The 16,887-nt window shown below is 41.6% G+C and overlaps 1 protein-coding gene across 1 annotated transcript in view; it reads left to right on the top strand.

The window, feature by feature from the left end:
* The window catches only part of USP12 (ubiquitin specific peptidase 12), an 80,207-nt gene that overhangs the window by 51,406 nt on the left and 11,914 nt on the right, over positions 1–16,887 (top strand). Inside the window, exons 4-6 of the mRNA XM_068526753.1 lie at positions 10,517–10,746; positions 14,679–14,755; positions 14,868–14,951. Of these exons, the coding sequence (XP_068382854.1) occupies positions 10,517–10,746; positions 14,679–14,755; positions 14,868–14,951 (391 nt within the window). The remainder of the gene's footprint in view (positions 1–10,516; positions 10,747–14,678; positions 14,756–14,867; positions 14,952–16,887) is intronic.

Below are 16,887 nucleotides of genomic sequence, written 5' to 3'. Positions count from 1 at the left end.
GCTTGTCTTTTTGTCTTGTTTATGGTTTCCTTTGCTGTGAAAAAGCTTTTGAGTTTAATTAAGTCCCATGTGTTTATTTTTGTTTTTATTTCCGTTACTGTAGGAGGTGGGTCAAAAAAGATATTGCTGTGGTTTATGTCAAACAGTGTTTTTCCCATGTTTTCCTCTAAGAGTTTTATAGTGTCTGGTCTTACATTTAGGTCTTTAATCCATTTTGAGTTTATTTTTGTGTGTGGTGTTAGGGAGTGTTCTAATTTCATTCTTTTACATGTAGCTGTCCAGTTTTCCCAGCACCACTTATTGAAGAGGCTGTCTTTTCTCCATTGTATGTTCTTGCCTCCTTTGTCCTAAATTAGGTGCCCATATGTGCGTGGGTTTATCTCTGGGCATTCTATCCTGTACCATTGATCTATATTTGTTTTTGTGCCAGTACCATACTGTCTTGATTACTGTAGCTTTGTGGTATACTTTGAAGTCGGGGAGCCTGATTCCTCCAACTCCGTTTTTCTTTCTCAAGATTGCTTTTGCTCTTCGGGGTCTTTTGTGTTTCCATACGAATTGTAAAATTTTTTGTTCTAATTCTGTGAAGAATGCCATTGGTAGTTTGATAGGGATTGCATTGAATCTGTAGATTGCTTTGGGTAGTATAGTCATTTTCACAATGTTGATTCTTCCAATCCAAGAACATGGTATATTTCTCCATCTGTTTATGTCATCTTTGATTTCTTTCATCAGTGTTTTATAGTTTTCTGAGTACAAGTCTTTTGCTTCCTTAGGCAGGTTTATTCCTAGGTATTTTATTCCTTTTGTTGCAATGGTAAATGGGAGTGTTTCCCTAATTTCTCTTTCTGCTTTTTCGTTGTTGGTGTATAGGAATGCCAGAGATTTCTGTGCATTAATTTTGTATCCTGCAGCCTTACCAAATTCATTGATTAGTTCTAGCAGTTTTCTGGTGGCATCTTTGAATTTTCTATGTATAATATCATGTCATCTGCAAACAGAGACAGTTTTACTTCTTCTTTTCCAATTTGTATTCCTTTTATTTCTTTTTCTTCTCTGATTGCTGTGGCTAGGACTTCCAAAACTATGTTGAGTAAGAGTGGCGAGAGTGGACATCCTTGTCTTGTTCCTGATCTTAGTGGAAATGCTTTCAGTTTTTCACCATTGAGTATGATGCTTGCTGTGGGTTTATCATATATGGCCTTTATTATGTTGAGGTAGGTTCCCTCTATGCCCATTTTCTGGAGAGTTTTTATCATAGATGGGTGTTAAATTTTGTCAAAAGCTTTTTCTGCATCCATTGAGATGATCATATGGTTTTTATTCCTTAATTTGCTAATGTGGTGTATCCCATTGATTGGTTTGCGTATATTGAAGAATCCTTGCATCCCCGGGATAAATCCCACTTGATCATGGTGTATGATCCTTTTAATGTGTTGTTGGATTCTGTTTGCTAGTATTTTGTTCAGGATTTTTGCATCTATGTTCATCAGTGATGTTGGTCTATAATTTTCTTTTTTTGTGATACCTGTTTCTGTTTTTAGTATCAGGGTGATGGTGGTTTCATAGAATGAATTTGGGAGTGTTTCTCCCTCTGCAGTTTTTTGGAAGAGTTTGAGAAGGATGGGTGTTAGCTCTTCTCTAAATGTTTGATAGAATTCACCTGTGAAGCCATCTGTCCTGGACTTTTGTTTGTTGGAAGATTTTTAATTATGGTTTCAATTTCATTACTTGTGATAGGTCTGTTTATTATTTCTAATTCTTCCTGGTTCAGTCTTGGAAAATTGTACCTTTCCAAGAATTTGTCCATTTCTTTGTGGTTGTACATTTTATTGGCATATAGTTGTTTGTAGTAGTTTCTTATAATCCTTTGTATTTCTGCAGTGTCAGTTGTGATTTCTCCTTTTTCATTTCTAATTTTATTGATTTGTGTTCTCTCCCCTTTTTTCTTGATGAGTCTGGCTAAGGGTTTATCAGTTTTGCTTATCTTCTCAAAGAACCAGCTTTTAGTTTTATTGATGTTTGCTCTTGTTTTCTTCATTTCTATTGCGTTTATTTCTGCTCTGATCTTTATGATTTCTTTCCTTCTACTGACTTTGGGTTTTCTTTGTTCTTTCTCTAGTTGTTTTAAGTCTGTAGGGTTGGATTGTTTACTTGTTTTCTTGTTTCTTGAGGTGAGATTGAATTGCTATAAACTTCCGTCTTAGAACTGCTTTTGCTGCACCCCATAGGTTTTGGGTCGTCATGTTTTCGTTGTCATTTGTTTCTATATATTTTTAATTTCTTCTTCGATTTCTTTAGTGATCTCTTGGTTATTTAGTAGCGCACTATTTAGCTTCTGTGTATTTGTGTTTCTTACAGTTTTTTTCCTGTAATTGATTTCCAGTCTCATAGCGTTGTGGTCAGAAAAGATGCTTGATACGATTTCAACTTTCTTAAATTTTCCGAGGCTTGATTTGTGACCCAAGATGTGATCTATCCTGGAGAATGTTCCATGTGCACTTGAGAAGAAAGTGTATTCTACCACTTTTGGGTGGAATGTTCTATAAATATCAATTAAATCTGTCTGGTCTATTGTGTCATTTAAAGCCTGTATTTCCTTATTTATTTTCTGTTTGGATGATCTGTCCACTGGTGTAAGTGGCATGTTAAAGGACCCTACCATTATTGTGTTACTGTCGATTTCTCCTTTCACGGTTGTTAGCATTTGCCTTATGTATTGAGGTGCTCCTATGTTGGGTGCATAAACATTTATAATTGTTATATCTTCTTCTTGGATTGATCCTTTGATCATTATGTAGTGTCCCTCCTTATCTCTTGTAACAGTCTTTATTTTAAAGTCTATTTATCTGATACAAGTATTGCTACTCCAGCTTTCTTTTGATTTCCATGTTCATGGAATATCTTTTTCCATCCCTTCACTTTCAGTCTGTATGTGTCCCTAGGTCTGAAGTGGGTCTCTTGTAGACAGCATATATATGGGTCTTGTTCTTGTATCCATTCAGTCAGTCTGTATGTTTTGGTTGGGGCATTTAATCCATTTACATTCAAGGTTATTATTGATATGTATGTTCCTATTACCACTTTCTTAATTGTTCTGGGTTTGTTTTTGTGGGTCTTTTTCTTCTCTCGTGTTTCCTGCCTGGAGAAGTTTCTTTAGCATTTGTTGTGAAGCTGGTTTGGTGGTGCTGAATTCTGTTAGGTTTTGCTTGTCTGAAAAGCTTTTGATTTCTCTGTTGAATCTGAATGAGATCCTTGCTGGGTAGAGCAATCTTGGTTGTAGGACTTTCTCTTTCCTCACTTTAAGTATATCCTGCCACTCCCTTCTGACCTGTAGAATTTCTGCTGAAAAATCAGCTGATGACCTTATGGGGATTCCTTTGTATGTTATTTTTTGTTTTTCCCTTGCTGCTTTTAATATTTTTTCTTTGAATTTAATTTTTATTATTTTGGTTAGTATGTGTCTTGGTGTGTTTTTCCTAGGGTTTATCCTTTATGGGACTCTCTGTGCTTCCTGGACTTGGGTGACTATTTCTTTTCCCATGTTAGGGAAGTTTTGGACTGTAATCTCTTCTAATATTTTCTCAGACCCTTTCTTTTTCTCTTTTTCTGGGACCCCTATAATTTGAATGTTGGTGCGTTTAGTGTTGTCCCAGAGGTCTCTTAGGCTGTCTTCATTTCTTTTCATTCTTTTTTCTTTATTCTGTTCTGCTGCAGTGAATTTCACCATTCTGTCTTCCAGGTCACTTATCCGTTCTTCTGCCTCAGTTGTTCTGTTATGGATTCCTTCTAGTGTATTTTTCATTTCAGTTACTGTGTTGTTCATCTCTGCTTGTTTGTTCTTTAGTTCTTCTAGATCTTCGTTAAACATTTCTTGTATTTTCTCAATTGGTGCCTCCATTCTATTTCTGAGACTCTGGATCATCTTTACTACCATTACTCTGAATTCTTTTTCAGGTAGATTGCCTATTTCTTCTTCATTTATTTGGTCTTGTAGGTTCTTACCTTGCTCCTTCATCTGTGACATATTTTTTGTCATCTCATTTTTTTTTTTTTTTTTTTTAATAAGTGGGATTGTGTTCCTGTCTTACTGGTTGTTTGGCCTGAGGCTTCCAACACTGGAGTTTGTAGGCTGTTGGGTAGAGCTGGGTCTTGGTGCTGAGATGAGGACCTTTGTGAGACCTCACTCCAGTGACTATTCCCTGGGGTCTGAGGTTCTCTGTTAGTCCAGTGGTTTGGACACAGAGCTCCCACCGCAGGAGCTTCAGCCAGAACCCCGGCTCGTGAACCAAGATCCCGCAAGCCACGTGGGGTGGCAAAAAAAAAAAAAAGAGAGAGAACAATAACAAAGTAAAAAATAAAATTAGAGTAGGAAACTAACAGATATGTTAGAAAGATTATAAAAATAAAAATATAGATGAATCAACAACCGGAAAGTACGTCAGTACTCTAATAGTAAAAAAGAGGAGGAGGGAAAAGCAAAAAAAGGAAAAGAAAACAAAGAAAAGGAGAAAAAAGAGGGGGAAAAGCCCTTGGCTGTGGAGGGCAGGGCCTAAGCAAGGGTGAGGTTTGGGTGGTGGGTGGGGCCAATGCTCAGGACCCACAGGACTGGAAAAGGCCCTGGGAGCTATGGGGGGGTGGGGCTTAGGGTCAAGGAACAGAAGGGGCCCAGGCGTGCCCCCCACCCCTGGTCTCAGAGGGCAGGAGACCTCACCTGGGAGCCCAGCAGGCTTCCTGGGCTCGAGTCGGAGGGACAAATGCCCTCCTCTCCTCTCCTGCTCCTCCCAGCTGCCTCTCCTGTTCTCCCTTGGCCTCCTTCCTATTCCCCTAGGACCAATGCGGCCAGGGAGAGGGGTGGGCCCTGGAGGGCAGAGGACCGGCCTGGGAGCTCAGCAGGCTCCCCGGGCCGAGTGGGCAGGGCAGACGCCCTTCGCTCCTCTCCCTCTCCTACGGGAGGGTCCCTCCCATCTGCCTCTCCTGATCTCCCCAGCCTCAGGGGCGCTGACCCTGTCTGGCTTCCACTTCTCCTCCCCCTTCAGTCCCCCCGCGTCCTACCGGTTCACTTGGGGGTTCCTCCCGTCTCCTTGGGCGTCAAGGTCCCCACCAGTGGCTGGCAGGCACCCTAGTTGGGAGACGCTAACTTGGCATCTTCCCACACCGCCATCTTAGAATGTATTTTCTGGAGTGTTCTTAAATCAATCTCCTTCCATGTTATGTTAAAAACTTCCCATTCTGTATTCCCAGTGGATGTTAGCTCTATATTGTTTTAACCACTATTGCTTTATATTACTAATCGTTTAGATATCCCTTGGAAAGAATCTGTTTTAATTTCAGTAATGGATTTTTGTTTTTAAAATTTTAATTTATCTTACCTAATCAAAGCAGAAGACACTACAGCACTGTGCTCCTACACACGGGGTGGTAACACTTGCTCCACATATATCTTGTCTTTGATGACAGGGAATATTTGCATTGCATTAATGATTGTATGCTTAGTCCCTGCTGTGTTCCAGGCACTGTGCAGGAATTAGGGATAATGAAATAAGACAAACCTCTGCCCTCACGGGGCTGACATTCTAGTGAGAAAGATAGACAAACAGTTACATAAGATAATGTGGCATTGCTACAAATAAAAGTAAGCAGGGCAAGGTGGTAGAGGATGAGGGAGTTGATAAGTGATGTGAGAGCAGAGATTTGAAGTGAGAGACCAGTCATTTCAAGATCAGAAGCAGGGTTGTTCCAAGCAGGTAGAACAGAAACTGCAGTTGCCCTGAGTGCTTGAAGGACAGCAAGAAAATTACTGCAGCTATAGTGGAGTGAGATGAAGGTCAAGTCAGAGAGAAAGAAGGGCCAGGCAGCTCCCGGTTTATTGTGAAAGCCACGGGAGGCCCCTGGAGGGCTCCGCTCTGCATCAGAAGGTCCCCTGGCTGCCGGGGGCCTGGTGGCAGGAAGGGGCGCCCACGGGCAGCACAAGGAGAAGCATGGCGACTGGCCGGGAGACTCCTGTAGTCGTGGAGGTAGGAAACGAAGCCATCTGTTTATGATGATTGACTTCTGTCAGCTCTCCCTTGTTTAGAAGAATTAACACACAGGTTGGTGACCTGACTTACCGAGAGTTGACTCAGCTGGATCATCTAAGGAGGACTTGAAGTCAGACCAGCTGGCTCGAGGCAAAGTGCATTATCCACATTGTTGTTTGGGGCCAAGTTTATTCTTCTCATGTCTTAGCTGTTTCAACCCCTGTTATCTGTTCCTTCATTCATTCACTCAAGAAATGTCAGGCACATCTAATGTGTGGCAGTACTGTGCTGAGTGCTAGGGATACAACAGTGAATGCAATAGGAAGGGTGCTGGTTCTCAGGGAACCTGTAGGTACACAGCAGCAGTTCGGTTGCTATGGAGAGACACAGATACAAAAATATAAACACATATTCAAGTATTCATCTTCCTCAAGCGAGGAAATAACTAGTTGTTCACAAATAACAGCTATTAAATAGATTTTAGTAAATAATTTCTCATATTCATTAATCCTTTTTCTCCAAAAGAGCATGAAAGATATTTTGTATGATGAAAAGCTGTAGCTATTTCTGAATTATGAAGAAAACTTACTTTTAGGCAGTGATTTAGTTTCCCTCTTTTATTTTTTTGCATTGATGTTACAGCTATACCAAGACTTTGATAGCTTATACATTTCATATACGTTTATTTAATATTGACATTGTCTGTCTCTCCCGCTAGACTGTCAGTTCCTCAGTGTCGGGAGCCATTTGTTCCTATGCACCTTTGTAGTCCGAGCACTTAATCCAGTTCCTGGCACATCGGAGGTGCTTACTAGATATTTGTTGGATGCGTGAATGAATGAGTGAATTTGTTTAATTTGCCAAAGCAAGTTTGAAGTCCGCCTTGCCCATTATGCTGCTTTGCAGAGAAGAAAGCCACCCATAAGAAAGCTAAGAGTTTAGAAATTAAATATAATACAGTTTACAGGGATTGTCGTGAGGCCATTTAGTTGATGATGTTCAGATGTTTATGTGGTCTTGGTTGGTGTTTAAAACTACAGTGGCTGCTCTTAGTTGAGGCTCTGCAAGGTTCTGGTATGTTCGGTTTACTATGTTTATAGAAAATGGACTATAATATTTAAAATATTTTAACAAAATAGAGTATTTTCTGATTTACTTTGCGTCTCATTTGTAGAGCATTCAGGTCAATTGAGGTATTTCTTTGAATATGATGTCATTGTTCTGTATTAAAGGAACATCCCCCCAAAAAAGATACTTCAACTTTAAAAAAAATTAAAACATTTGCATATTTCTGCTTTACAAAAAAATATTTATTTTGAAAAACATGCATATATGCTAAAATAATTTAAGAGGGAAGAGTGAGTCTAGCTTGTGGCATTGAGCCATCATGTAGCTATCCGCTGTGGTGAATTATTCATGCCTCACCGTAACCAGGCCCTTAGCAGTGATTATAGAGTCTTTCTCCTGGTCCTCTCCCATCATCCCTCCCTCTAGATTCTCCATGACTTCCGCAGTTTGTTTCCACTTTGCTCAAGACCCCTAATCACCTCTAGCATAATCTCCTTGCAGTCCTCATCTTAGTGGGCCTCCTGAGGTTGGTGATTCTGTGACCTGGGGAGGGGTAAGTGAGAGATGGAGGCTCTTGGTTTTTGAGGGGTTCTGTTCACGTCCAGGAGCTGCCTGGACACGGAGCAGCTTAGGGCAGGAGTCGGGGTGGATGGAGAAACCATGGATCAGGCCATTAGTGCACGAGTGGAGGTTAGCCATGACCCCAGAAGGGTGAGGGTTAGGGGTAGGATGGCCAGATCTTACGAGCTTTCTTGATTGAGGGAGAGTTTTTATATGCAAGTGAAAGTGTAGTGGTTTAGGGGTGGCAGCAGGAAGCTAGAAGATGCCAAAGGTTGAAGAAATGGGGAGTTTAGAACAGAAAGCAGCTCTTAGAAGGAACAGCAGACAAAGAAGAAAATCCCAAGGATGAGGAAGGAAATGAGGTACAGTAATAGTGGAGACTAGGAGACTGGGGTGAGGGGCAGGGTGGTGTTCTTAGGGATGGAGATGATTGCCTTGAGAGGCGAGGGGAAAGGTCGTTGACCTCAGTTATCTCACCTTTGGCATAGGCCAGTCCATTGGCGGCACCATCTGAGGGTTCCGAGCATGACTTGGCTTGATCTCGGAGATGGAGAGGATGGCCGGAGGGTTTGCCAGAGGTGCAGGCGTCTCACGGTGTGGGTGGTGTGCGGCGACTTCTGCCGGAGCAGGTGGTGGGAGTGGTGTCAGATGCTTTGGATCCACTGTCCCTCGTGGGCAAAACCCAGAAGACACGCAGTACAACAAATTACAGATCAGTTAGAGGTTAAGTCCACATGGGCTAATGCAGTAACTCTTAGGACTCAGGGCTTTTATTGTTCTTAAAAATAACACAGGGAGTTGGTTTAAGGCTAATCGAACCCCTCAGGACAGACTTATAGCAGAGAAGTGAAGTATGGCTCCGGGTGCAGTCCTAGCATCATTGTGTTGGCCTGTGACATGCCTGTGACCAGAGGTGGAACCACAGGACGGATCCAGACAGTCTTGTTCTAGCACCTGCACCTTAAATGTGATACTTTTCGAAGGTCTTTTTGACACCTAGATTAAAATCATTATTTTCTTTTAATATTCATGAAAATGAATATTTTCACTTGCTCCCATTTTATCTTTATAATAACCTTGCAGAGGAAGATGGTATTCCATTTTAGAGACAGGAAAATCAAGACCTTTTTCGTTACAGTGGGGTTGAATGTTTTTTCATGTGTTTTATTTAAACTTTTGAATCTTGTTTCTATAAATTGTTGATTTCAAGTCCTTTGCCAACTTTGTATTTTCTGTTGTGTTTAGATAAACTCTTTATATTATATGTTGAAGATGTTAATAACTTTCAGGTTTCAATGTTTTTCACTTTTTTAATGAGTTCTAATGCATGGAACTTAGTTTTATGCAGTCATGTCTGTAGCTCTTCTAAAGTGTAATTTTTAAATTCCTTTTATTTTAGGAAGGCTTTCCCTAAATTTTCTTCTCAATTTCTATTCTATCATTTAAAAAAATATAAACTGTGAACTTCCTGGCACGTATTAAATGTTTACGGAAGCTCTGAAGGTGAAGCTTCCTGACTAGGTGGTTATCTGAGTGCGTTTTGTTGGCTGGACCACGGGCGCCTTGTGTGGCCAGGTGGCCCCGGCTGCCTGTGTGTGGCTCGCTGGGGCCGGATGGCCTGGCTTGAATCCCGGCCCTGCCGCTTCCTGGAAGTGACTTTACCACTTGATCCCCTTTCCTCACTTGTGAAATACCGTTAATAGCAGTGTCACAGGGCATGAGACCCTGCCCCTGAAGTCCTTCCTCTTCAGGCTCAGGGTGCATGATGCAAGCACAGGTCAAGCACTTAATGTTAGCGACCCTCAGGTTTCCGCGACATTTACTTATTCCTGTAACTACAGGGAACGTTCCACAGAGTTACAGACCTCACATTTGGAAGGGGCCTTAGAGATTCTCTGGATTAAATAGGTAGTTCATGGTGCCTTTGTTCCCTAAACCTGACTGCACAGCAGACTCACCTGGAGGAGCTTTGAAAAGTGCAGGTTCCAGGCCTCATCTCTGACTTAATCAGAATCTCTGGCATGTATGGCCCAGTATTTTTTAATGTTAACAACTTCCTCTGTGGTTCTATGCATTTGCGTTGGCACTGCGAAGAGGTTGTCCAGCTTCTACTTTAAAACTTTCCATGTTGGGACTTCCCTGGTGGTGCAGTGGTTAAGAATCCACCTGCCGATGCAGGGGACACTGGTTCGATCCCTGATCCAGGAAGATCCCACATGCCAGCAGAGCAACTAAGCCCATGCGCCACAACTACTGAGCCTGCGCCCTGTAGCCCGCGAGCCACAACTACTGAGCCCGCGAGCCACAACTACTGAGCCCACATGCCACAACTGCTGAAGCCTGAGTGCCTAGAGCCTGTGCTCTGCAACAAGAGAAGCCACCGCTGTGAGAAGCCCGCGCACCGCAACGAAGAGTAGCCCGCGCACCGCAACGAAGAGTAGCCCCCGCTCGCCGCAGCTAGAGAAAGCCCGCGTGCAGCAACGAAGACCCAATGCAGCAGCCAAAAAAAAAAAAAAAAAAAAAAAAAAAACTTGCCATGTTGTAATATTTGTGGAGTAATAGATTAAGTGAGTTAATAAAAAGCAGTTGTTTCTTATCTCCTCAGTACGTTATGTGTGAGGATAGGTTTTGCTCTTTTCTCGTTGATCTATTAGTATTTTTTTTTAAAGATTCTCTTTCATCATAACTTTATTTTCTCCAAATTCAGTCATAATTTGTATATATGAAAGATACCTATTTCTTGTACATTACTATAACAGTTCCAAACATTTTCCTTAGTTCTGATAGAATACTATTCTTTTTTTAAATTTAGTTTTTTAATGAAGTTATTAATTCTGAAATAAGTCTCTGTATATTCTTATTTTTAGAGCTTTTTGACAACTACATGCAGCAAGATGCCCATGAATTCTTAAATTACCTACTAAATACAATTGCTGATATTTTACAAGAAGAGAGAAAGCAGGAAAAACAAAATGGTCGTTTGCCGAACGGTAATATTGACAGTGAAAATAACAACAGCACACCAGACCCAACGTGGGTTCATGAGATTTTTCAGGGAACATTAACTAATGAAACCAGATGTCTTACTTGTGAAACTGTAAGTATATCATAAAATTTCGTATAGAACAAATCTAATCCATTATATTAAATGTTCTTTGAGAATGGGTATGAGAGATGAACTTGAAAGTTGTAATCCTCAGGTGTAGAGTATATGACTGTGACAGATGCGCCTCTCCGTTGTCTGCTTATTAATAGTGAACACTGAGGTGGCAGAGAAATACTCGCTGCAGTTTGAACTATTTGAGCTTGTTTCACTACAGGAGACCATAGAGCCGTGTTCTGGAAATGATAGTCTTAGTTGAGCTCGTAAGAAACCTACAGGTCAAGGAAGTATATTAATTTGTTGTTCCTTTTCCTACAATTATGTTTGTTGTTTATGGTTGGAGTAAAAACTGAAGCCTACTGTGTACACTCAAGGAGGGAAACTACCCACTTGCTGGGTAGTTTGTAAAGATGAGCAGTAGGTAAATCTCTTGAAAACGGTTTACTCATAGGGTCGGATAACGCAGGCCTCCGGTTAAGTTCTTACCTTGTTCTCCCTTGACGAACGAAAGGTCAGACTCTTACTTAGGCACCTTTATCCAGTTCTGCCAGTGACCCCCTTCACAGCAAAGCCTCCTCTCAGCACAGGGTCTGGTTTTAGAGTTCAGTGGTTTGCATCGCCTGTGGTCACCGTGCTTCCTTTAGCCTCCTGCAATCTGGAACATGTTCATAGTCTTCTTGTCTTTTATGATACTTAACATTTTTAAAGACTATGCCCCTCCCCCTTTTAATCTAACATTCCTCGTATCAAGTTTGTCTGATGTTTCCTTCTAATGAGATGCAGGTTGTGCATTCTTTTTTTTTTCTTTTATTAATTAATTTTTTATTTTTGGCCGCATTGGGTCTTCGTTGCTGCACGCTGGCTTTCTCTAGTTGTGGCGAACGGGGGCTGCTCTTTGTTTTGGTGCGTGGGCTTCTCATTGTGGTGGTTTGTCTTGTTGTGGAGCACGAGCTCTAGGCACGCGGGCTTCAGTAGTTGTAGTTGCAGCACGTGGGCTCAGTAGTTGTGATGCATGGGCTTACTTGCTCCGTGGCATGTGGGATCTTCCTGGACCAGGGCTCGAACCCGTGTCTCCTGCATTGGCAGGCGGTTTCTTAACCCCTGCACCACCAGGGAAGCCCCGGTTGTACATTCTTGGCCGGAACAATTCATAGTTAATGTGTCCTCGTCAGGATATCACATACAGGCACACAGTTCAGTCTGCCCCTCGTTGGTAAAATTAATTTTGATCTCCCATTCACGATGTTGTTCAGTTTCTCCACTTCATAATGACTGTTTTTTATGCCCTTGTATCTAGTAGGCAGACTGTGGGAGACACAGATATTCTTGTTCCTCATCAAAATCTCCCCCCAGACTTAGCATTCATTCACTGATGATTTTTGCCCAATCCAGTCTTTACTGTGATGGTTGTACTGCTAGTTTTTAATAGCAGAGGAGAGTAGCGTGGTCAACTGGAAAAGAGTCCACAAGCAAGAAAAGTAAGGGAAATGCTTTATGGATGTTGGAAAGAATAACATAGTCTACTCGGTTAACTGAATCAGATAAACTTATACTGGCAGAGACTAATAAGGAACTGTCTTTTTTTTTTTTTTTTTTTTAAATAGATTTAAGAAAAATGGAGTGGAAAGTACAGAGAGTTCCCAAATTGCCCCCCTCCCCACTTCCCCCTAATAGTAACATCCTTGGCATTAGTGAGATATAGTTGTTGCAATTGATGGGCCAGTGTCGATACATTATTATCTAAAATCCATAGTTTACATAAGGGTTCATTCTTGGTGTTGCCTGTTGTTTGATTTCTCTTTGTTTTGACAAATGTATACTGATGTGTCAGTCACTACAGTATCCTACAGAGTGGTTTCACTCTGTGCTACACGTATTCCTGCTTCCCTCCTCCTCAACCCCTGGCAGCCACTGGTTGTTTTACTGCCTCCATAGTTTTGCCTTTTCCAGATGCCATGTGGTTGGAATCGTAGAGTATGCAGCCTTTTCAGATTGGCTTCTTTCACTTAGCAGTATGTATTTGAGGTTCCCGCGTGTCTGTTCACAGCTTGATAGCTCATTTCTTTCTATTGCTGAATTACGATTTATTGTCTGGAGGTACCAGAGTTTATCCATTCACCTACTGAAGGACATCTGGGTTGCTTCCAAGTTTTGATAATTACGAACAAAGCCGTTACGAACATTCGTGTGCAGGTTTTTGTGTGGGCATAACTTCTCAGCCTCTTTGGTTAGTGCAGCCCTGGGGAGCACACTTGCTGGATCATGTGGTAAGAAGAGTGTGTTTAGTTTTGTAAGGAACCACCCGAGTGGCTGCACCATTGCACATTCCCACCAGCTATGAGTGAGAGTTCCTGTTGCTCCACATCCTTATCAGCGTGTGCTGTTGTCCGTGTTTTGGATTTTAGCTCTTCTGTTGTAGATGTGTAGTGGTGTCTTGTCGTTGTTTTAATTTGCATTTCCCTGATGACGTATGATGTGGAGCGTCTTTCCATGTGCTTATTTGCCATCTGTGTGTCTTCTTTGGTGAGGTATCTGTGCTGGTCTTTGACCCATTTTTAAAATCAGGTTGTTTGTTTTCCTATTGTGGAGTTTTAAGAGTTCTTTGTATATTTTGGATACCAGTCCTTTATCAGGTGTGTCTTTTGCAAAGATTTCCTCCCAGTCTGTGGCTTGTCTTCTCATCCTCTGAACCGTGTCTTTGGTAGATCAGAAGTTTTTAATTCTTAAGTATTAAATTTTAATTTTAATAAAGTCCGGTTTTTTCCTTCATGGAAATGCTTTCGATGTTCTTTAAATGCTTTTGGTGTTGTATTGAAAAGTCATCACAGACCATCAATGGGTGTAGAGTTGTTGCGAGTGGGAGGCCCCGGGGACCGAGTCGGAGGTCCCTCCCGTTGCATCGCGTCGTCTCCTTGCGCATAGGAAAAGTGATGACTAAAGTTCTGTCCTACTCCAGTTCAGATGAATAAGTAGTAACTTCATTTTTATAAGATGACTTATTCATAATTCAAACAGAACATTGTTCAATTTTGGGGGGAAATAAAAGAAGGTCGTAAGTGAAGATTATAGTTTGGCATTTTGGGCTAAATTTTTTTCTTAAATGATGAAACAATACAGATGTCATGTCCTTTGCCAAACATTCTCATTCAATCTTGGCCTGTGTTTTTGTTTCTGTTTTTAAAGCAGGCAGCCAATAAAAGGGATGTTATCAAGCCGGTTACTACTCTGGATAACTGGATCTTCTTTTTTTTTTTTTAATTTTATTTATTTATTTATTTATTTATGGCTGTGTTGGGTCTCCGTTTCTGTGCGAGGGCTTTCTCTAGTTGCGGCAAGTGGGGGCCACTCCTCATTGCGGTGCGCGGGCCTCTCACTATCGTGGCCTCTCTTGTTGCGGAGCACAGGCTCCAGACACGCAGGCTCAGCAGCTGTGGCTCACGGGCCTAGTTGCTCCGCGGCATGTGGGATCTTCCCGGACCAGGGCTCGAACCCGTGTCCCCTGCATTGGCAAGCAGACTCCCAACCACTGCGCCACCAGGGAAGCCCTCTTGGCCTGTGTTTTTTAGGAAATAGTGTATATGGTATAGTTTGTTTTATGCTTCACAGTATTACCAAGATTAGGGGAAGTAATGGAATTTCACATCACATTAGCCTTTGCCAGTAAGAAAATCAGTCACAGGTGCACTTTGGTGTTTTACCTCTACATATAATGAAAGTTATTCATTCAGTGTCCTTTTGGATAACTTGGGGGAAAAAGAATTCTTTATATACTTAATTATACTTAATGATACTAATAATAGAGTGCACTTAATTCTATCATTTTGGAACAGTGATTAAAGAAATCAAAGGTTGTAAAACAATTATACTCCAATGTGAAGATGTTTTAAAAAAAAAAAGAAATCAAAGGTATTTCCCTATTTTTACAGATAAGCAGCAAAGATGAAGATTTTTTAGACCTTTCTGTTGACGTGGAACAAAACACATCCATTACTCACTGCTTAAGGTAAGTGCAGAGTTATTTATTTTGACATGTAATAACTGTCTTTGGTTTAGAATATTTTTAAATGAATACATAATTTTCTGGTATGGACAAAATTATTTTGTGTTTTACACAGGGGTTTTAGCAACACAGAAACTCTATGCAGTGAATACAAATACTACTGTGAAGAATGCCGCAGCAAACAGGAAGCACACAAACGGTAAGTTTTTGACATTTATAGTGATTCTTTGGCAGTGTTGTAGATGGGCTTTTCTAGCTGAAAGCGATCTATGACAATTTGCAATGAGAGAACATTCTTTCTTTTATCACCAACAGCTCAGACTCATTAGGTAATTACTAGATAAATAGTATTCAACTCTGTACCCTCGGGTGATTTTCTGCATTTAGTGATTGTTTAATAATCATAAACCAATACAGTTAAAATAGTTTGCTTTGAAGCTTTCTTGATTATGTAAACTTTTTCTTGGTGAGGAAGGATGAGGGGAAAGTACTTTACTCACCCTCACCCTAGTTTCCAGTGTTCCTAGATAGGATTTTGTACCTTCTCTCAGTATATTATTATAAAGATGGTATTTTGGTACCAAGGAATTGAATCATCATCATCATCATCATCATCCTGATTATTTTACTATGTATTTTGAATCAGACTCAGAAAAGTTGCGTGAACAATACTAACAATCTTTTTTTTACCCTAAACCATTTGAGAGTGAGTTCCTGAAATGATGTCCCAGGATCCTGGACACTTGGGTAGCTGTTTCCTACCAAAAAGGAAGTCTCCTGTGTACCGTATCCATCCAGGTCAGGAACGTAACACTGATGTGTTACTGATATCGTAGACCCTATTTTAGTGTCACCAGCTGTCCCAATAATGTCCTTTATAGAAAAAAGGATCCAGTCCAGAATCACACATTGCATTTAGTATTCATGTCTCTTTAGTCTTTTTTACATTTAGAACAGTTCCTTGGTCTTTTCTTGACTTCCATTACCTTGGCACTTGAAAATTACAGATTAGTTATTTTATAGAATGTTCTTCTTTGGGTTTGTCTCATGTTTTTCTATGATTAGGTTCAGGTTATGTATTTTGGGCAGGAATCACACAGAAGTGATGCTGTGTTCTTCTCATTGTGTTCTTTTAAATGGCACACGATTCTGATATGTGTCTAGTGTCAGGGTTCCCAAGACCGCTCCTGGATTTGGGGATTGACTAGAAGGACTTGCAGGGCTCAGCATATATAGTCGTGCTCACAGCTGAGATTTATCACAGGGCAAGGGGACAAGTACAGTCAGCCAAGGGGAGGCCCGGCCAGCTTGCAAGAGTCCTGTCCCCGTGGGGTCACACAGACGTACTTAGTTCCTCCAGCATCAAATGTGACAACACGGGAGAAGTGTTGTCTCCCAGGGAAGCTCATCACCAACTCGGTGGCCGAGATTTATTGGGGGCTGGACACGTAGGCATCCTCTGCGTGGCATGTACCAAAATTCCAGGCTCCCGGAAGGAAAGCAGGTGTTGAGCATAAACCATATGATTTGCACAGACAGTTCTCAGGCGCATCGAGACACGCTTGTCAGTTAGGGAACAGTGGGGACACCCCCCAGTCAGGTTCCCAGATGTTAACCCAGCACCGTCCTTGCACCCGGCCTTTCCGAGAACAGTCTGAGGCCTGCTCTGAGGCTCTGTCCTGCACCTCCCGTGACTGGTACTGTTCTCTGTGGACACTTGACTAAGGTGCTGTCTCCCAGGATTCTTCACTGTGAAGCTGTGCTTTTCCCCAGTTGTAATTCATACGTATTTTGAGATTGAAAGTTTGATGAGAAATGGGGATATTTACAATTTTTTTCATTCTTTAAATCTCAGTGAGGACTCAGGGATTCCTGTTTTATCCCGTGGGTAATGATTGTCTCGTTTATTTTCACGTTCACATTATCCCGATTTGGCCGGCAGGAGCCCCTTCCCGCTGCCTCCTGTGTCTTTTGCCCCGTCCCTTCGTTCTCCAGCCCCTCTTTACTCTCTAGTGCAACAAGATGTCCAGGCTCACTTTGTACCTTCCTTGCCCCCAACACTGGTACCAGCCGTTTCTCGAAGGAGCCCTGGTTCCTTTTAGGGGGAGAATAACGTTTAAAAACCAGGACTGTGG

The sequence above is a fragment of the Eschrichtius robustus genome, chromosome 18, assembly GCF_028021215.1.
Source record: "Eschrichtius robustus isolate mEscRob2 chromosome 18, mEscRob2.pri, whole genome shotgun sequence".
Classification (NCBI taxonomy): Eukaryota; Metazoa; Chordata; class Mammalia; order Artiodactyla; family Eschrichtiidae; genus Eschrichtius; species Eschrichtius robustus.
This window is presented reverse-complemented; position numbering and strand designations above follow the sequence as displayed.